This window comes from Hippichthys cyanospilos, chromosome 4, assembly GCF_059441005.1.
Source record: "Hippichthys cyanospilos isolate Australia breed blue-spotted pipefish chromosome 4, RoL_Hcya_1.0, whole genome shotgun sequence".
Classification (NCBI taxonomy): Eukaryota; Metazoa; Chordata; class Actinopteri; order Syngnathiformes; family Syngnathidae; genus Hippichthys; species Hippichthys cyanospilos.
This window is the reverse complement of record NC_142372.1, coordinates 22,553,619-22,574,184: the sequence shown is the minus strand read 5'-3', so window position 1 is coordinate 22,574,184 and position 20,566 is coordinate 22,553,619. Positions and strand designations below refer to the sequence as shown.

At 38.7% G+C, this 20,566-nt stretch overlaps 4 protein-coding genes across 6 annotated transcripts; 1 reads left to right on the top strand and 3 right to left on the bottom strand.

Moving 5' to 3' along the window:
- Nucleotides 1–39: 39 nt before the first annotated feature.
- On the bottom strand, nt 40–6,191 carry mphosph10 (M-phase phosphoprotein 10 (U3 small nucleolar ribonucleoprotein)). Its single transcript, XM_088412537.1, has 11 exons — nt 6,072–6,191; nt 4,788–5,451; nt 4,553–4,710; nt 4,292–4,457; nt 3,319–3,460; nt 2,426–2,493; nt 2,185–2,322; nt 1,986–2,096; nt 846–953; nt 493–723; nt 40–268 (listed from the first exon to the last, which is right to left on the bottom strand). The coding sequence occupies exons 1-11, from the start codon at nt 6,155–6,157 to the stop codon at nt 122–124; spliced, it is 2,019 nt and encodes a 672-aa protein (XP_088268663.1). The 5' UTR covers nt 6,158–6,191; the 3' UTR covers nt 40–121.
- Nucleotide 6,192: 1 nt separating this feature from the next.
- mcee (methylmalonyl CoA epimerase) lies at nt 6,193–7,876 on the top strand. Its single transcript, XM_088412541.1, has 3 exons — nt 6,193–6,279; nt 6,817–7,160; nt 7,267–7,876. The coding sequence occupies exons 1-3, from the start codon at nt 6,252–6,254 to the stop codon at nt 7,417–7,419; spliced, it is 525 nt and encodes a 174-aa protein (XP_088268667.1). The 5' UTR covers nt 6,193–6,251; the 3' UTR covers nt 7,420–7,876.
- A 1,544-nt stretch (nt 7,877–9,420) lies between these two features.
- On the bottom strand, nt 9,421–11,999 carry fth1a (ferritin, heavy polypeptide 1a). 3 transcript variants are annotated; one of them, XM_088413659.1, is made up of 6 exons: nt 11,833–11,994; nt 11,714–11,758; nt 11,131–11,236; nt 10,458–10,604; nt 10,007–10,132; nt 9,421–9,823 (listed from the first exon to the last, which is right to left on the bottom strand). In XM_088413659.1, exons 3-6 carry the CDS (start codon nt 11,230–11,232, stop codon nt 9,665–9,667), a joined length of 534 nt encoding a protein of 177 aa, XP_088269785.1. In that variant the 5' UTR covers nt 11,233–11,236; nt 11,714–11,758; nt 11,833–11,994; the 3' UTR covers nt 9,421–9,664. The 3 variants fall into 3 exon arrangements, with proteins under 3 accessions (XP_088269785.1, XP_088269786.1, XP_088269784.1); XM_088413660.1 differs by lacking the exon at nt 11,714–11,758 and having other exon boundaries at nt 11,833–11,999; XM_088413658.1 differs by having other exon boundaries at nt 11,714–11,995.
- Nucleotides 12,000–16,479: 4,480 nt separating this feature from the next.
- Nucleotides 16,480–20,443, bottom strand: LOC148425027 (large ribosomal subunit protein P2-like). Its single transcript, XM_088413869.1, has 5 exons — nt 20,359–20,443; nt 19,129–19,252; nt 18,989–19,037; nt 16,791–16,886; nt 16,480–16,616 (listed from the first exon to the last, which is right to left on the bottom strand). The coding sequence occupies exons 2-5, from the start codon at nt 19,249–19,251 to the stop codon at nt 16,540–16,542; spliced, it is 345 nt and encodes a 114-aa protein (XP_088269995.1). The 5' UTR covers nt 19,252; nt 20,359–20,443; the 3' UTR covers nt 16,480–16,539.
- Between the last annotated feature and the right edge of the window lie 123 nt (nt 20,444–20,566).

The following is a 20,566-nucleotide window of genomic DNA, read 5'->3' as shown; positions in this document are numbered from 1 at the left end:
CCAGAATTACCCGGGGCAGACAATATACCAAACCAAGCATTACAACATAGTGTCACTTTAATAAAAACACATTCGGAAGGACTGTACAATATAACATTCTGCCAAGACAAAGCATGAATCACTATAGCTTGAGTTTGCTTGCAGAAACCTCTTTTCGTTTCTTTTTTGTTGGCTGCTCCTTTGCACTTTTGATCTGACTTTTCACTTGATCCTGCAGCTGAGAGAAGAAGGCTTGAGAAGAGCGCAGTGCTTTATCCTTTCCTTCATCCTAAAACAAGAGCCAAAATATTAGCCATGTTAGTCACATTTAAGTACTGTCCAACAATTCAAAGTCCAAATTTACCAGATACACCACACACACACACACACACACACACACACTTGATCCAGATTACAAAACAAATGTATGAAGTGCATTTTAACAAGTGATTTCAGAGTTTATTTGGTCACTGGCAGCACTATTGAGTTTTAGGTAACCTAAAGTCCACTCACCTTGAGTATAGTGGCTTTGCCTCCCTTGGTGAGTTTCTTCAGGTCTTCTTTTGCTTGAGCCTTGGAGGGCTTTTTGTTCTCACCAGCTTGACTGGCTTCTTTGAGCTTCCTTTTCTTTTCTTTTTCCTTGATTTTGAAATGTTTCACCTTTTTCTTGTGGCGTCTCTCACGTTTCTTGTCAGTTGATGTCTTCTCAGTGTCGCCCACAATATCACCAGCTTTATTCTTCTCCTTTGATCGGTAGATTGTATATTTATACATTTTGTAACAGCTGCTTTTTTTGCTGAATTAATGAATTTTTGCAAAAAAAAAAAAAAAAAAAAACCACTAACAAAAAAAAAAAAAACACTCACCTTAATTTCCTCTGGTGCAAGCAGTGTGGCATCACTTGCAGTGACTGGAGCCACCTCTTCCATTGTGATTGATGGCAGGTTAGAAACCACTTTCACCTCAGGCGCAGACTGGAGGAGGAACAAAGAAAACATGTGGAAAAAAAGCTAATTAATATGCAAAACTTACATGTTCAAAACCAACTGAACCATTATGCCTTGTGTGAGGGTCATACCAATTAATACAGTGTCAAGAAAAGCTAAGAAAATCTGCATCACTTTTTCCTTGAGCTGTCTGTTATTTTGCGGGCTTTATGTCAATCTGCGTTTTCCATGACAAATGTGCCATGTTTTTCTATGTTTCTGTTACAGCATAGTGTTCTTAAGTGAATAGTGAATCTCAAAACTTGTTGCAGGGTTGCATTTTTTCTGTTGCAGTGTGTAGGTCGATGTGTGATGCTCTATTACTTGGTGTGATGTGAAAAGTCAACAATTCTATATTTTTGGGGGGCGGGGGATTATACACTTCTGTAATGTTTAGCTAGCTGTGTGGTGGGCCTAAGAGCTACTGTATATTCCTATTACTCTGCTTGTATCAATCAGGGCTCTACACCAGTGATTCTCAAATAGTGGGGCGGGCCCCCCCTGGGGGGGTCATGGATGATCCCAGGAAAAAGGCTTTGTTTTTGTCATGTGGAATGTAATTGCAATTAAGTAATAATTTTCATCATTTTCTTTTAGTTTCAGGCACTTTGGTGCACTTGCTTCTTTTTTTTCTGTTTTAGACTAAGCTATTACCCGTATAAACACGATAAAAATAATTAACAGTTGTTGAAAGTTGATTTATATTGTGTTTTTCTGTTGTTAATGTTAAAAAGGATACAAGTGTAGGTATACTTAAACAATTTTCATCAATAATAATCTTATTTATATTCAGTGCATCGACTGGGGGGCGCGAAAAGTTTTCTCTTTTCTAGGGGGTGGCTGGCAAAATATAGTTGAGAAACACTGCTCTACACTAACCTTTGCAGTGGTGCAACCAACCTTTGCATTTGTATTGGTTGCAATGGTGCATGTACTATATAATCACCTATACCCTTGAGCTACTACATTCAAAATTACTTCACCTGTTATCTAGCATGTTAAAAAAAAAAAAACACTTACAGGTTTAGGTGTGAAGTGGAAATTGGAAAGCGCATCCAGCTTTAAGAAGAGTGCATCCATCGATTTTTGTATTTCTACGTGGGCTGGGTTCTCTTCTTCCTCAGTCTTCGCCTGTTATAATTATGAAGAAATCAGCAAATAAAATATATAGTATTTATGTAATAGTTGCAAAAATAAGGAAATGAGACCAAAGTTCAACCTGCGTCTGCTTGAGGTATTCCTGCTCATAAATTTCTGCTAGACTTTGCTTGCTCTTCTCATGATCCAACGTTAATCTCTTTTTGTATTCAAACACCTCCTCTTTGGGCTTCTCCTTTCGGACCACATCATCAAAAGCCTGAGAAAGAAGTCAAAAAGTACTGCATTTTTTAAGCAGGCCAAAAACTAAACTTAAAATGGTAACCAATTATAGAACAACCTATTGACATGTGTACACAAACCTGGTCTTTAATTCTCTGTTTAATGATGTCTTCAAGATGCAATGTGGTTTCTTCTGTAATAGCAGGAGCTGAAAGAGAACAGACCAAAGCTTTCAAAGGCTTCAGAGGCTTTCCAATGATTTATCAAGACAGTTTAGTACAATTGTCTTCTTTTTGCTGCAAGAAAAGGTTAGCATAGGTTAAGCATAGTGTAGGTTTACCTTAGCAAAAATAGACCCGTTTGATTAAAAAAAAAACAAAAAAACAATTTCTGTCTGGAAAAGCTACCCAAAAAAACTGAACACGTTTTACAAGCTAACTAAATAGGCTACAATAATGAGCTTTCATGATTTAATGTTTATTTTCACTGCAGCACATTCACAGAGAATAACACAGCATGTGACTATTCTGCTGTACAATGATGCTTGAACTTGAACTTCCATTACCACTTTAGAAAAACAGACAATGTGTTACTAAATAATTGCCTATGACAGAATTGTGTTCTAATCCATTTACTGTGACTTACATTTTCGGACATCACTGAAAAGCTTCTCAACATCGGACACATCAAGATGTTTTTTGTTATTTGAGAACTTCTCATGACAAATCAAACATGCAGGCAATCCGTCCGCATTGGCAATGAAAGCAAATGATTGAATCCTCTGTCCTTCTCACATATCTTTCTCTTTTCTCTTGTGATCCATGGCCCATATCAAAAACCCAACTTTTTTTTTTGGTTGTGGTTTCTGGTGGGACCACTCCGATGGCAAGCAGATGAGATCATAAAACACTACTCCGCATTTGTTTTTAGTTACCCCGTACGCGTATGGAACACCGCTTTTTAGGGTTACTGTTAACACAGTCAGTTATCGCCATTTCACACTCATGCAGCCACGTCCCAATTTAATACCTACCCTTCCTTGATCCCTGCTCGAAGTCCAAATCTTCCTCAAGCATACTGTTCTCGGGGCGGCTCTGCGCCGTCACCTCTCCAGACAGCTGCCATGACTTCGGAGCAAGGGAGGCTTTCTCCAAGTCTTCGATCTTCCGTGACATCTGCAGACAGAAGCGAAGAAATCATATACAGTGGGCCCCCGGGTTACAGCGTCCCTGGCTTACTGTTTTTCACGTTACGATAAACATCAACAGCTGTCATGACCGGAGGGTTTGGTTGTGTTTGTTGTTTTGCCTCCCTCTTGAGGCGTTTTTAGGTAATTGCTCAAATTTTCTGTTTGCGTCAAACTTCCTCCCCTGCAACGCGTCACTACAATACTGGCCTGCTATTGGTTGGTGATGGAATAACTGTATATATGTAATCATATAAAAACACACTGTTTGCACACCTCTTAACCCACTCACTCACATACGCACACACGAACACACAAATATACACATACACAAACACACACTACAGACATAAACTATTCCTTATATGGTATTATTTTCGTCTCGACTCCCTAAGATACTGGTCTACTATTGGTCAGCGCGCGGGGTCACAAAGGTGATGGTTGCCAAAAGACTTGACCTCTCGTGAGAGTTCTCTCAATATCGTACTTATGCATTTTAGTGCTTAATTCAAACTTGAATTGGTTATCTATGAGTCCCAAGATTGCTAGTAATGTTAGAGAGGAGTCAGAAGAGGATTTATATGGAAAAAAAAAGATGGAGATAATCAAAAAATATGAAGAAAGCTAAGCTAGCCTAGCTGGGTAACGGGCTTTGCTTTTCCCATGTGAAGTGCAATAGCACATCCACAACACCAGGTGGTGAATTGTATTGTCATGGTCTCATTGTCAAGGTCTGCGCATGAATTTTAAACCATCGACAAGCTCCTCCAGAGACACAATATTTATCATGTTAAATCTAAAAATAAGATACTGCAATTACCTTTTCTTGAATTTTCTCATGCGTTGACTTGGGTTGAAATTTTTTGGCGCTCTGGTTTTTCCCTCCCAAAATATCCTCAAGGTCCTCCCCTTCACTGTCTTCATCTCCAGAAAGGTTGAAAGTCACCTTTTTATGCGAGACGTTTGCCTGGCTCATGTCTCCATTCCTTGCAAAAGGCAAATAAATATATATTATGGCAAAGTGCTATGACATTTTGAAAGTCCCAAAAAAAAAAAAAAAAAAATCAAATTTAACTCTTACTCATTATCGAAGTCTTCGCCAGAATCATCCGCATCATCCTCTCCATCTTCCTCCTCGTGTATGTTGTCATCTTCACTATCCAACTGCTCATCTGCACCAGAAGCGGCCCCTTCAGCAACACTAAAGTAGTCCTTGTACTTGAGGTCTCTGGAGCTCTTCTATTAACAGTAAAGAACAATTAAAAAAAAAAGTCACCAGATCATAAATCATCGTGCACAGGTGCGACAATACTTACAGTGTTTTTCATTGGCTTTTTGCTGGTGATCATTTCAAGGTCAAATTCATCATCCTCATCTGAGGGCAGGTCCTGAAAGTAATCTACAGTTTCATCATCGTTTTCCTTCACTTCTCGTTTGTCCATGTCATCAAGAAAGGACTCCATCTCGGACAACTTGAAGAACTTATCATCAACTTCCGAGGGAAAGTTCGTCATTTTGGAATGTTCATCTGTCGGTTTTTTCTTTTGTTTCTCTCGCTTCTCCAGAGCATCCACATCAAAATCCAAATCTGAGTCCTCATCTGTGTAATTTTCTGTATCACGGTCAGCCATTTTCGTAAACCTACTAGATGACTTTTCGTCTGGTTCTGGCTCCATATTTTCGCTGGACTCTACTTGTTCTTCCTCATCCCCAGTTTCTTCATCCATCTCTTCTTCCTCCTCCTCCTCCAGTACTGCTAACGTCTCATCTGAAAAAGCCTCGTCAACTGCCTTTGTAAAGTGTTTTAACGCAGCGGAGTTCTGCAGCTCCAGCTCCTGCCAAATTTGCTCTTCATCAAAGTTTTCAACGACCAGCTGGACCAGTGGGCTGCCCTTGTATTCTGCCGGTTCCTGGGCTTTGTGGAGGTCATAAAGTGTTTTGGTAAGTGATGTAAATTCTGCTGCCACAGCATCTTGAAGGCTGCCCAATAAAATCACATTTTTTGCTGTTAATTGTCATTCTAATTACTTCCATGGTGTAAATTCTGTAGCACATGAAAGGAAAATTCACAAACACAACCATTTCTACCATCACATAAGATAATGTAGTTAAGACTGATGGATCTTATAATTTCGTGTAAATTTTCACTTAAATACATAAATACAGACTTATCAATGATCATTTTAAGTTGTTAAAAAAACACACTTGCAAAACTGTTGTGTAACAGTCGTATTTTTGAAGTATTACAAGATATTTTATGACATTTATATCTTGTGCTGAAATAAATCTAATAGAACGCGTTCCATCCTGTAGCGCTACTTCGAATCTTAATGGCATCAGATCTCATTTGTTAATATGTGCCACAACATTGTAAGCGCATCAGTAGATAATATCCGTAAACTGGTAAAACCTCAACTACGGTTACTCACAGTATTATTGTATGATATACTTATTTCATTCTTGCATCAACACTTGACCACAAGATCCACTGTGAAACTATTTGTATACTAAGCTAAAGCTAACAGCTATCTAGCTCGCTCGACTACCAAAACGCAAGATTGAAACAAGTTTTCTATCCATACATGGAGGGAATCACTTGCCTTAGAAAATTATCGAGATGCTGAGTGTTGACGTTGAGTTTATTCAAACAGTCTTCCAATGTGACCCATTCGTCCGTTTTAGCCATCGTTGCTAAAACATGTGAGAATCTGTGTGTCGCATATAAACACGACCCGTGAAAAACTTTACGCTTCTTTTGGTTCCGCCACTGACGTTCAAAAATGGCGACTACTTTTTTGAAGGTTGCAGGTACTGTACATGTTTTTATTCTTTTTACACAATTAAATGATTAGGTTACTCGTACTAATACGGCAGGCTACATTCGAATGCAATGTGCGCTGTAGTCAATGTAACAACTACTACTTGTACACGTTTACGCAAATCATATAAAAGTTTTTTTTAGTTGATTGTCGGTCCTCCTCAAAAACTATTAAAACCCTTGATTATTTTCTTTTTGTTGACGCATATGTCTACAGTTTATTGAACATTTTCACCACGCAATCAGTAATCGTAGTTATTTACTGCTAATTTACTACTTAATCTGTTGTCATGACAAGTCAACAATACACACATAAAATGTAATAATTTCTTTTTAAACCATAGATTGTCGGAGAAATGCAGGAATACTTTAAAATCTAAATAGTCGGTGTCGGTTCCTTTTCGTTGGCAGTGTCAATAGTGTCTCATGCAACATTCAATGCCTTTTTTACGTAATAAAAAAATGGTTGGCTTGTTAATTTAATAGTCACACTAAAACGGTATTCACCTCAGCCTCTTGTGTTTAAGTTTCCAGTTTTCTTTCAAGATGTTCTCATCTCACTCTCCCGAGAGTACATTCAACTTCGTCATCGCTTCATCAGGGCATCCCTGGGTCACTCTGGAATCTGGGCAAGCTGAACCATATTGCCATTGCTGTCCCAGACATAGACAAAGCCACAGCCTTGTATCGAGATGTCCTTGGGGCCACAGTGAGTGACAAAGTGCCTCTACCAGAGCATGGCGTCTATACAGTGTTTGTGGAGTTGGGCAACACAAAGTTGGAGCTTCTCTTTCCACTTGGAGAGAAGAGCCCAATTTCTGGATTCTTGCAGAAGAACAAAAATGGCGGAATGCACCACATTTGTATTGAGGTGAGCATATATAAATATATATAATATATATATATATATAGATATAGATAGATAGATAGATAGATAGATAGAGAGATCATTTATACAAGTTGAAAATGTGTTGCAGGTTGACAACATCAACGCTGCAATCAAAGACCTGAAATTAAAGAACATCAGAACTCTTTCAGCAGAGCCTCGAATAGGAGCTCATGGAAAACCAGTCATGTTTCTTCATCCAAAAGACTGCGACGGTGTACTTGTGGAACTGGAAGAAGCATGAATTAAATCAATCGCTTTATCCCAGGGATAAAAAAAAAATGCATTGACCATGAAATGTATTGTGATTTATTTTGACACTTTCTGTGAATGAACTTCCTGTTGTGTGTATAAGTGATGATGGCCTTAAAATGGGAAGTACCTTGATGTTTATTATTGTGCATGCGGCTGGTTCATAAATTCAAGCATTGTTCTCCATTTGCAAAATTAAATTCCCAAAGTTGCAGCATTATAATTTTCATGTAATTATTGAGGTGTCTATGATGTTCAGTTTGCGTGCATGTAAACATGAACCGTTTAAGCGCCAAAGTAGTAAAAATGCACCAAGCAACGTTTACACTGTACTCTATGCCTAACCATTATCGAGCTTTTCAAATAGTGATAGAAAGATATGGAGTAAAACACTCACTTGGAAAAAACGATTTGGTGATAAGATTATACAATAAATAGTCAAACCTTAAGGGTCTTGTAATCTTTTTTTATCCCAACAATGTAAAAAAAACATCATGGCTAATCCTATGCTGCAACATAATAGTAAATTGACCATTTAATTATCACCACTGAGTGTGTCATTGAAACTGGTCACTATTATATTTGTGTACTATTTTAAGGCATTTTTGTACCGTGTAATATGCTATGCGTATGCTTACCACTAGGGGAGGGCATACAACCAAATCGCTGCTTCTTAATTAATTACGGGTTGAAATTAATACATAAACATCCCCACGTCAAGGCTAAATGGGCATGTTTTGGTTTTTGCTGTGCACTGCAAAGTATACTTATGGGACTTAACATTTTAGTTGAGCTCAAAGCGCATCTATATGAACATGCAAACACCCCGGATTTACAGTACCAGTCATGTTTGGAAGCACCTCTATTTTGAAATCGTCTGAAAACACCTAAAAGGCCACGAAATCCAAGGTCAACCCATAACCCACAGCAGAAACAACGCATCACTATGCTGTGAAGCTAAATTTTAATGGGATTAAAATACTTTCAAAAAAAGTTTTGTGTCTTGTCTTTAGAGGTTTACAGTTGAATACAGATGAAAATAATTTGTACTGGTTTCATGCTTAAGCCGACCTTTCAATGGATGTGTAATGAGCTACAGTTAGAATGGCAAATCCATATTTGCAGTCATGGTGGTGAGAGTAATGTAAACTTAATGCAATAGTAGTGTAATGCATTACATTTCAAATACCGTAGTATTGTAATGTCACTAATTACTTTGAAATGACAGTAATACTGTATTTGAGTTTTATAAAGACCCCTTTGTTGCTGTGGTTATGCAACGTTTGCAAGCTGAGCCGTGATTGATCGTTACCTGAGGCCTGAATAACTGTCATTTTCCGTCAGCAGCAAGTGGGAAAATGAGAACCGGATGAGAGAAAGATTTTGCTCATATTCCACAGACTGGAGAGGCCATATTACGATAAAGAACATTTTTGTTTTGAGCTGGAATTGGAAAGGACAAAACCTTCAGCTTCTAATAGAACGCAACAATAAGAATACAGGTAAAGCTTATGAGAACTGAAAAGAATCTGGTTTCTATAGCTAACTTTTAAGGTTAATAGTGCAATACAACTACAGTAATTAGGTAATTGTTAAATTACAGTTCATTAGGATAGTTTTGCCTATGTTTCAGGAGCAGTACTGCGTGATTCACTGCACAACTAAGTCAAAAGGACTGGTTAGCACATCTACCTTGCCTGATTATCCTTACTTTAAACGGCAACACTTTAACCGTGATAAGAGTTTAATAATGGTCAACTTGTTTAAATTATATAACACTCTACTGCACTACAGCAGGATGCAACCAGTATATAAAAAAAAAAAAAGTCACGGTTCTAAAATCAAGTTATATGTAAAATTAGCTCTGGTTTAGATTTCTATAAGGAAGTGAAACATGAAACTTGCACACCTGGCATCGCGATTTAGTGACCAACATCAAGCTTAGTTGAGAACTATTGTTTTCTTTAACAGACAACACTCAAAATGAGACAAATCATCTTTTGGGTAGTTTATTTGGTCTGGTTTGCTCAGGGTTATACACTTGGTGAGAATACAACAATGGGCAGGCGGTGCACAAACCATGTCATAGCTCGTTGTTCTGAAAGCACAAGTTCATTCAAGCAAGTCTAATGTACGAGGATAAGTTACCAAACTACTACCAAACTGGCCTGTAGCATAATGATGGATTTCACATTTTCAAACACAAAGCAAAGATATAAATGAAGCAACGGAGGGATTTAGCTGCTTTCCTTGCCCAAAGTGTGTTTGTCAAATAAGTACTCTGCCATGCCATTCTGTGGGGCACCCATGCGGCGCAGGTTGGTCACCCAGTCCGCCAGCTCTTTGATGGACTTCACCTGTTCATCCAGGTAGTGGGACTCGATAAAATCACACATCTGAAACATGAAATCATAGTTCATTGTTGATAAATACACCTGCTACCCAAGCTGCCTTCATTTCAACTCTGAAATGTTCACATCTTTAGAAACAACGTGGCATAGTTTTAACCTCCTAGAGAGAGAAACGCATCAAATGTGCATTTTTTTTTTTTAAGCTCCTTTGCCATGGTCAGAACTCACATGTGGGTCATTGTGATCAGTGCACAGTTTGTGCAAGTCCAGAAGCGACTGGTTGACACTTTTTTCAAGTTGCAGGGCACATTCAAGAGCCTCCACGCCACTGCCCCACTCGTCCCGTTCAGGCTTCTGTAACAAGGCGTGACAAGAAAACAATGACATTCGATATTCAAACGGGAGGCTTCTAGTACACAGCAAGTACATTTTCAGTCAAGTGGATTAATCAGAGGTTTGCAGTTTAACGGTTTACTTCAGCCATGGGACTTGTTTTGAGTCTGCAAAAGATAAGCGGCAGTAAACTCAAACCCACACCCTCTGTTATCTCCATTCACACCACGCTGCCCTCCCAACTTGCTTCTTGTGATAAGTGTTGAAATAAGTGGATCACCGAATTAGGTGGGAGAAAAAAAAAAAAAAAAAAAAAGATAAATTAAAATGAAACATGAGTCAATACCCTGACATCTTGAAGGAAGATCCTCCCACCCCGCTGGTTCTGAAATTTCATGAGCTTCTCTGCATGCTCTCGCTCCTCGTGTGACTGGTTACGGAAGAACTTGGCAAAATTGTGTAAAGCCTGGTCATCCCGGTCAAAGTAGTAACCCTATGAATAGGAAAAAAGACAACTGTTAAATGCTGAGCTACTTATTAACTTAAAGTGAAATGGTTTGCCTGAACAGCACTAAAATGAACACACCCTTTTCTGTCAGTATTAAGGTTGGGTTATAAGAAAGAAAAAAAAAGGTGTGCAAAAGCCAATTTATTCATTACATCACATTGTATAGTAATTGGGGGGAAAAGTGGTCTTGCATTCATGAAGCATCGACACTCGCCAGCTGGATATTGACTTTGAATGTCAAGGTCAGCTGTCAGACGCACTAACCTTATCTCAAATGCACTTCAACCTTTTGGAAATTACGTGACCAACAAAGAAAAAGCGCTCCGTTTGTAGATTTGATATGCTGGCAGTGTGTTTGGAAAAAAAAAAAAAAAGTTGCATAGTTGACTGGAATCGTTCTGATTGATTATGCAATACCTCATTCAAAACTTTTCAAGCACATGAGCTGAGCTCTCAAGAGGGTGCTTGAGGACAGCTGGAAACATGTACGCGTGCACGCACACAGGCTCACCATGGACAAGTAGACATAGGAGGCATAAAGCTCCAGGTTGATCTGCCTGTTGATTGCAGCCTCGCAGTCCTGGTGGAAGTTCTGTCTCACCTGGGAACTCATTTTTCTACAATAAACAAAATGTATTCTTTGAGCATATGACATCGTGCATTAAATTATCACCAGAGATTACAATCGGTGAACCTCAACCGTATAATGAAATACAACCTGTTTTTGCAGGTGTAGCCAATTATTTGGCCATCTCAATTTTCTAACCGCTACAGAACTTCGTTTGTTAATTTTACAATCCCCGCGCTAGATTTAATAAAACGTAGCTGTGCAAAACATTCAAAAACTCAATCAAAACCACTTAATTTTGACCAGCAAAAAAGATTACAACTGTATCCTATTGCGATTTTAATAATGCATCAAAAATAGTCGTCAACAGACGGAAGCTGTTGAAATAAACAAGTTAGCTAGTAGCACCAAGGCCAGACTGCGCCAAGGCCTCAGTGACGACATATATTACACACCTTTGGCACAGACGTAGGTCAAAAGTAGGAATAGAAACACATAGCTCGGAATTAAGTGATCCGGTTCCTACCTTTGTACTGAGTGGTCTTTGTGAGCAAAAAAAGGTCGAAACGATCTTCAAATGACGTGTGTAGTTAGCAAAACAAACAAGGCTAGCTTGCTAAAGAAAGCGATGCGGCTAACGTTTACCACGGCTGTTGAATTATTTTCTTGGCTCAAATCTTGATCTTTTGGTCTTGGTGATGAAACGAAGACAGTTGAAAGGTTGCCGTTCAAGCACTGTTGAAGCAGGTAACCTTAACTGTCCGCTGTCGAAACGTAACTAAAGTGTGTGTGGGTTTTCTACTTAAGCGTCACTGGGGGTGACGTCACAGACCCGCCCCGTTCGATATAGGCGCTGCGGCGACAACACATTGTCAGCCTATGAAATCTGTTGTTATTAATTTTACCACTGCGAGTTTGTTGACGTTTGTCTCTTAAGACACGTAAATGGCAGAGGTGCCAAACGTAGTAATTTACTATATAAAAAAATCCAGCCAATTGTGTTAAAAAAGCAGATAATGGTATATGTCCAAATCATAATTCATCACCGCCATCTTGAGTACGTAAAACAGTAAATTTGGCCAGTGTCCACGAATTGCAATCAGTAATTACCAATGTTTATCTTAACATCTCGCAGTATGCTCATACAAGCCCCTTAAAGTTAAAATTTAGATTTTTTTTTTTTTTTTAAATATATCTTCATCGAGAAAATGCTTCATTTGTTAAATACAATACCATTAGGGCAATCAATCTGATGCATGTGGGCATGATGTAGAGATGTCCACATACATGTTAGTGGTGGCTTGGTTTAAATGTTTTAGTCTGTTATGTGGAACCTACTGTAGTGTCCTTGACGACCGCTACTACAAATACATACTTTTTTTTTTTTTTAATAGACATGTTATCTCGCTTGTAGATTCACGGAAATGTCTGCATGCCAACATTGACATATAGTGTACCTGCATGATGGGCTGTTGCAGATCAGACAGAACATCGCCATTGTTTCTTTATATTTTGATTTTATTAGTAATAAGGAACGTAACTTTATTATTAAACAACACACAATTAGGAACTATGAAATGAAATAGAAATTGAATTGAAAAAAAGTGTTTTTATGGAAACATGTTAAGTGGCGGGGATAGCATGTCTTCAACAATTTCCATCTCTGTGTAGAGTGCTACTAAATGCATCCATTGAAAGGACTCCAAACTGACACTCACTGATGCTTACTACCGATGTAAGGTCACAGAGGGTCATGTAGATGATTGTGACCCGGTCTGATAAAAAGGTCTGCATGCTGGTGGATAAAGTTTCTTGTCAATGACAAATTAAGATCAAGTGTACAAAAATATCTACTTTCTAAAAATACTCTCCTTGAGGTGTCTATTTTCATTTCAAAGCAGCAAAAAGCCTACAATTGTGGTGAAACTGCATGAAAATAAGAGATTAGTATATGTTAAGGTAGTGCAGCGTCTGGGAAACCTCTCTGCAGTTCTTCGCCTCTAATGTCATTTCCCAAATGATTTGGCCATAAAAATGAACACAAGTAAAAGCATTTGAAAATACCGTACATGATAATGTTAGCATCCATCACAAAATCAGACAACTGCCTCACGTTCGGTCATGTTGTTCACAATGTTGTCGCTGTGGCTGTCAGATCGGCAAATGCTTGTAATCTACCTTTTATCTGAATCCCTTATCCTGACAAAGTATACCTAATTTTTCCTGGGGATTTCTTTCTGTATTAAATCTGTTTACCTTTACTAAAAGACGTTTTGTCACTGTAGGCGTTAGCTCTTCTTTTGTTTATACGCGAGCACCTTCTCCTACAGAGATAGACGTAATTGCGAGCCGGGGTTCAGTGAAAACGTTTTGAAATGCATTGTATGTACTACCGTCATGTAGTAATGTATACAAATATGCCATATAAATAACGTATAGTTTTGATCACTTCTCAATGTAGTCATTTCATTCAGCGTTTTCTAATGATGACACGACCACGTACATCAATGACAAATGAACCCTCCATGGCAGTGACGTCCACTTTGTGTTGTATTTTAGTCAATCTAATCCAACATGTATACCATTAACCTTGAAGGTCAAAAGATCATCGCAATTGGTCCAACCTCTGTCCCGTAATGCACACAAGTCATATTTGGGGAGATTTGTAAATACTGGACTGTACTGTATGTGTAAAGCGTCCATGTTCACTCTGTATTTTGTTGGATGAAAAAACAGTGTTGAACTATCAAAGCAGTTCATTTCTCTTAGTGGCTACATCCATCCATATTTTCTACTGTACAGCCGCTTATAGGGTTGATATAATATCACTGATAAAATATCAATAAACACTCTTGTCATGGCTGATTCAGTGCAAAAATCTTGCGCGCGCACACACACACTCAATTTTCATTTTTGACACACCCATGACTTTTGCCAGAGCCAAAAGACTTTGCTGAGGAGGATTTTCCCAACATGTATCATCATTTATTCACGACATGCTTCCTTTTCTCGTGATGTCACAGTGCATTTTGGCATGAAGCAACAGTTATGACTCAGTGCCAGGACATGACTACTTGTCACTTATACCTATTAAGAAATATGTTAAGTTTCTGTAAACAAAGTTCATGTGTGTTGTCCTAATAGTGGGGTTGCATGATCAGTCAGAAGAAAAAATGTACTGAATTGAGTTTAGTGAGTTTCAACTGAACTGGGCATTGAAAATTCAGTATTCAGGCCTCCACGGTCTTTGAAACTTTCCGCAACACAAAAGTAAGACACCCGACTCGTGCCCTGAAGTGTAAAACTTCACTCCACAGGCATGTTTTCCAAGATTTTCTTTGCAACGCAGCTGATTCAAACGATTAGCTCATCAGCAGGCGCCTCATAATGATCCTTGCTGCAGTAACTCTTTCTCAAATCGAGTGAATTAGATTGAATGAGACTAGTGTGACCTGTTTTCACTCAAGGCCCATGGTTGACATGTCTTGTTATGGGATTTACTGAATTGACATGTTTTTCAACAAGTTGTTTTATGTTTTCACGGACTAATATGGCCGGAATTTCACTTAGGGGTGACAATGTCTTGCTGTGTGGCAGCTTGCAGCAGGGCAGTGAACACGTCAATGGTTTAATTGAGGACACTTGTCAGTGAACAAGGACACCTCGAAATATGACCCTGATGTCCTGATCTTTCGTGATAAAATAGTTGCAAATATGAGTCAAAGTTGAAATGACGCACACCGAACTCCCGATTGTTTTTTTTTTTTTTTTTTTTTATGACGGTACTAAAAATTCAGGGACGTTTTACTACCACCTTCTGGACAAAAGTAGAGGACCATGAAGTTAATAAATTCACGATGCATTTCAAAGCGCAGCCATTTCTCCGTAAAAATAATAAATAATTTAGTCATTAGTAAATTAAATCTATAAGTAAAGCGGAAAATGGAAATGAAAGCAATCTTACAAATAAACCAAGTGCAAAATAAAACCCAAAACGTTCTTATATTGAAACAGAATAGGAGAACACATTAAAAGAGAACCTTGCAAAAAAAAAAAAAAAAGATGCACGCAAACAAAAACAACAACAGCAAAAACAGCACCAAAATGAAGACAGCTGCAATGACAAAATATGCTGCAAGTTGACACAACGCAAATGAAATAAGCCCCTTAGAGTGGGATATTGAACAATCACCACGGGGCTTATAAACAACAAGAAAGGAAAAGTGATTATTGACATTTATTCAAATTTGTTTAAATGAAGTTTAGCACTGAATTGTATGGCCTATTTATTAAGTTATTTTAAATTATGGTGACGTTTTAGCTCTGGAATCTTTTTTTTTTTTTAATGAGTTTTAGTTGTTAATTGTTCATTTATAAACACTAGCAGTGCATAAGTACCCCGTTACTCATACCTTTACTGACACCTCGTGGTAGACTTTGTGTACAGCATATCTGGACTGGAGTTTAAAAGTACCCAATCACGTCGCTGAAAAAATAGAATTGGATGGATGGATGAAATAAAGCAATTCAGAAACATTTGAAGGGAAAGACTAAACCCAACCCCATTCTCTCTCTCTCTCTTTTTTTAAGAAATACTATTATATTTCCATCTGTTGTGTGAACGTTAAACGTCAAGTCACTTCCGTTGTTTGGTGTCAAGTTGCAGATGATTTAATCTCGGTGTGGTTTTTTTTTTTCTCCATGTCTTTTTTTTAATGGATGCACCCGTTCTTTTTGCTGCATTTGAATTTTAATGTTATTTTTTTTGTACGCAGCTGTTTTGATCTCAATATTTTGAGTTTTCTTTTGCATTCGTTATATTTTTGTTTGCTTCCATTCCTTTTGACATATTTTTGTTGTTACGTTTGCATTTTTTTTTTCCGTGTTTGCCTCATTTCTGTGCTTGTACATCTACCCCCTTTGGCCACCTTATTAATACCTTTAAAAACACCTTTTTTCACACATACTTAAGGCTTAGATTATGACCAATCAAGGCCCACTTATTTATGAGTTTGGTCATGTTACATTCAAAAGCTGCGCTGATTGGTTATTACCTGAACCCTGAGTAAATGTGATGTCATTTTGTCTACAATTGGCAAATATTGCTTTTAAAAGGTATCATTTGTACATTAAAAATACTTGAGGTATCAAATTTGGTATGGAGAAAATATTAACTTTTCACTTTAAATGGCTAGATAAGTTTGAAACATAAATCCACATACCACTGCTTGCTTTATACTGTAGTCATAAAACAGAAACCTATTACATGTAAAGGAAAAGAGAACCAAAATCTTTTGACTTAAATTATTGGAGATTTTTTTTTCCCCACAAATTTTATTCCATACAGAGCAATTAGTCAAAAAGGCCGAATCCCATGTCGTCATCAGATTCTTCAGACTCCTCCTTTTTCTCTTCCTTCTTTGCTTCAGCTGGAAATGAAAATCAAACAAAAAAATGTAAGTCTTCTCAAAATTCTGATAGAGTTGTAAATGTAGAAACTACATGCTGCTTTATGTTGTGATTAATGGGACCGCCTACATCTATGTAAACTGCACATATAGCAAACAGAAGGGCCAAGTAAGTTAGTAATCTTTGATGCTCACCTGCAGCGGGGGCAGCGGCTCCCCCTGAAGCAGCAGCTGCCGAGGGGGCGACTGCTACAGCACCTCCCGCTGGCATGCTGGCCAGTTTGCCCATGCCTGAGGAAATAAGACAAAAATTGTATGACGTAGTAAAACTGGTTGCCAGCCAGTCTAGGTACGCAAAGACAAACAAGCATACACTTTCACAAAACACACCAAAAGACAGTTTAGAGTGTCCAATGTACCTATCCTACATACTTTTGGAATGTGACGGGAAAAACAATGCAGGCATTTTTTTTTCCTTTCTCATTTCAGATCGGCAAACATTAATGTTGTTTTCCAAAAGAATGCAGATCCAGCCAGATGACTGCAAAAAGAAAAGTCCATCCCAAAAACATGTATTTCCGTCGTTAAATGTGCAAGCCACATCAATTTTAAATGACTTTAGCAATTAGCATGACCGCCATCTTTCCTCGCCATCCCTTGGCAAAAAAAAATTGTCAGATGGCATCCAGTTCATTATCATGCGTCTCAGATCATGGATGATGGATAATGGAAAACCGACAAGTTCAGACAGACAACATAACTGACGTTCAATTTCACGAGGAACAACACGTTGCTTGAATGCTCTTTGTTAAATAAGGACACGCCCTCTAATGTCTAATGCCAACACTGTGGCGGGCATTAGGACCTGGCCGGCTCCAGGCTGGTGACAATGCGCTTCAATGGACGCAATTTCCAGTGGGATTTCCTAGTTGCCGCCGTCACAATACTGATACAACAAAGTCCAAAACAGCAAAGACAAAGCCAACAGGTTCAACGCATCAAAGGATCATAGCGACATGCCTACTGGGTGAGAGACATGGTCCTAGTGTCCGCCACAACACACACAAACATAAATGATCTAATCTTTAAAAGGGAAAAAAAAAAAAAAAAAAAAAAACAGATTTTCCGAGTAAGGACAACGCTACATTTTTTGTGTGTGTAAACTGACTTCACAACAGACTATTTCGCCTACTTCTTAATATTGTGACGCATTTGCTGGTAGTTGTTCCCTAAAAAAATATTTAGCGTAGAGTATACTACACATTTTAGCTTATTGTTGGTGGGTCAGAAATTTATTTACTGCATTAAGAGGTTTAATGTGCACTGACTGCATTCAGTTTGTGAAATACAGACGAAGATCAACTTACTCACAGGAAAGATTATGAGAAGATGTTTTAAGTTGGATATTTCCTAAGTTATTATTAATTGCGATTTGAGGCTATTTAAATGCGATTATTTATCTAATGCACAGGTGTCGAACTCCAGTCCTCGAGGGCCGATATCCTACATGTTTTCAAACCTTTTCCCACAAAAACACCCCATTCAAATGATTGGGATCATTTTGAAGCTCCTGCAGAGCTTGCTAATGAGCTAATCATTTGAATCAGGTGTGTTGGGGAAAGAAAACCGGAAAACATGCAGAATGCCGGCCCTCGAGGACTGGAGTTCAACACGGAAAGCACTGTTCCCCATGTCTTACCAGAAACAACCAGAGAACGGAAAAACAACAAATGAAAATATGACTCTACAGCAGGGGTGTTTGACTACGCCGAGGTCGTAACAAGCTACGCATTTGAATTGCAGTCAATGAAGTTTGTGTGATTGGGCGACATCTATAAGCCGTGTTTGGTGGTCATGTTAACGGCCCCGTGCGTGAGCAAGGATGGATTCAGACGTTGGGTCAGTCTGACAGTTTTCTCGACACCAAGACGGTAACGACCTTGGCTAAAACAAACACCGCTAAAAGCTAAATGACGAACGGAGAACTTAAACAGGATATACAGCACGGCCTTCCAGATTAAAAGCAGATATTTCAGGATAAGATGACAATGCTAAGTAAACAATACACACTGGAGCGCTTGAAGAATTCTTAACACTCTCATCTTAATGCCCCTGTTTGTGATCGATTCAGACGCTGGTTCGGTCTGCTTGCTTCTTTTAATAAGTCATGTGGTACAAGCTTTTGGATGTAATAAAGTGTTTGCGGCTCGCGGCAGTGTTAGAGTATCTTATCTGTGGAAACCGGGACAAAACTGCTCTTTGAGCGATAAAGGTTGTCGACCCCTAAATAAGACGTTCGTATCTCGAGGACTGCTGTATAGGCCATTGTTGCGAGATGTTTTGTGTTCAACAAGTTTTGACTTGCCATAATGACATGAAAATGTAACACCTACCAGCAGCAATCACATCATTGACTTTCTTGCCTTTGAGTTCAGAGAGGACCTGGCAAATGACATGTGAATGCCACACAAGTGTTAAAAAAAAATAATTGTTTATATTCAATAATAAAATTCCAAAACAAAAGAACATGTACCTTTTCCAAACGGGTATCGTCAGCTTCAATGCCGACACTTTCCAGGATCTTCTTAATGTGTTTGGCGTCTGGATTATCATTGCCACCAAGGGCAGATAACAGGTAGGCAGCAACGTAACGCATTCTATGACAAGCAATTAAAACAAACATTAGGCTCACTGCACATGCAGTTAGGGTCATTGATGCTTGGCCTGTAAATAATCTCATTTTAGCTTTCGATTATAACCACGGGGACAAGCATCGAAATAGTTATTGGTTTACCTGCAGTTTCGGGTGATTATTTAAAAGGCAAGTTAATGAGCTAACCTTAGCAATTTTCAGCATTAAGAAGTGAATATTTTGTCTCTAAATAACCACACAGTTCTAAGTGAATATTTCATAAACCATTAAAACCCTAAAAATTAAATGTTGCCCATTGCTATTGACTGGGAGGCACGGTGCAAGACTGGTTAGTACGTCTGCCTCACAATTCGGAGTCCAGAGATCAATTCCAGCTCGCTCCGGCCTTCCTTTTTGGAGTTTGCATGATCTCCCTGTGCTTGTGTGGGTTCGCACCGGCTTCCTCCCATTTTCCATAAACATGCATTTTAGGTGTATCGTACGTTCTATTGTCCTTAGGTGTGATTGGGTGTGTGACTGGCTGCCTGTCCCTGCTCAAGACTCAGGCAACGACCAACCATGGCTCACCTGTTTACTTGGCTTGATCATGTGACATTTGCAAGCTGTGGTCGTTACCTAAGCCTCGAGCTAACAAAAAAAATCGTTTTAAGCGGTAACAATGGTGTATAAAAAAGTAATTTTGTTATTAAGGAAAGCAAAAACCAATATATTAACTTTTACCGCTGAAAATTGTGAATTAAGTATAACGCTAATAGCGACAATGCTTTTTTGAAATTTCCGCAGTTACAAATCCAAAAACACTCGTCAAATACCAACGTAATTATTTGTCCAATAGTTAATTTTCCGGTAAGCATGACGGAACCAGTATTGAGCCACTTTGTTAACTGAGTATAAAACACTGGCGAATCGCAATGCAAATTTCTGGCAGCAGGGTACCATGTGGCAGCTCTCTTCGGTAACGCGAATACTCCCGGCTAACAATTTTTCAAGTTTCATTTCATCAAAATATGCTGTAATCAACCATATTTTTTTGTTCATTTATTTACTGTGCCTCGTTGTTTACTATACAACTTTGTAAACAAAAAAAACAGGCTTTTGAAGGCGACTCACTTTAGCAAGAAAGGCGAACGCGTGTCCACTGGTGGGTTAGCGCAGACAGAAAGGATGTTACGTCACGCAACCAAAACGGACGCGCACTTATTTCTTCTTCGTTTCGTTTAGCCAGACGTCGAGCGCCGCCTGCTGTATCATTTTAACGTGTATGATGTATTTTCGTGTCTTTCCCTGTGTGTGAAACCTAGTGGCAAATCATGTCTAA

Coding starts and splice junctions, on each gene's coding strand:
- mphosph10 (XM_088412537.1), bottom strand. CDS start 6,157: ATGGCTAAAACGGACGAATGGGTCACATTGGAAGACTGTTTGAATAAA. Junction 3,461..4,291: donor ATGAGAAAATTCAAGAAAAG/GTAATTGCAGTA, acceptor TTCTGTCTGCAG/ATGTCACGGAAGATCGAAGA. Junction 269..492: donor GCAAAGCCACTATACTCAAG/GTGAGTGGACTT, acceptor CTCTTGTTTTAG/GATGAAGGAAAGGATAAAGC.
- mcee (XM_088412541.1), top strand. CDS start 6,252: ATGGCGACTACTTTTTTGAAGGTTGCAG. Junction 6,280..6,816: donor TACTTTTTTGAAGGTTGCAG/GTACTGTACATG, acceptor CTTGTGTTTAAG/TTTCCAGTTTTCTTTCAAGA. Junction 7,161..7,266: donor TGCACCACATTTGTATTGAG/GTGAGCATATAT, acceptor AATGTGTTGCAG/GTTGACAACATCAACGCTGC.
- fth1a (XM_088413660.1), bottom strand. CDS start 11,232: ATGAGTTCCCAGGTGAGACAGAACTTCCACCAGGACTGCGAGGCTGCA. Junction 10,605..11,130: donor CCTATGTCTACTTGTCCATG/GTGAGCCTGTGT, acceptor TCCTATTCATAG/GGTTACTACTTTGACCGGGA. Junction 10,133..10,457: donor TCTTCCTTCAAGATGTCAGG/GTATTGACTCAT, acceptor GCCTTGTTACAG/AAGCCTGAACGGGACGAGTG.
- LOC148425027 (XM_088413869.1), bottom strand. CDS start 19,251: ATGCGTTACGTTGCTGCCTACCTGTTATCTGCCCTTGGTGGCAATGAT. Junction 19,038..19,128: donor ACGATACCCGTTTGGAAAAG/GTACATGTTCTT, acceptor GTCATTTGCCAG/GTCCTCTCTGAACTCAAAGG. Junction 16,887..18,988: donor CAATGATGTGATTGCTGCTG/GTAGGTGTTACA, acceptor TTATTTCCTCAG/GCATGGGCAAACTGGCCAGC.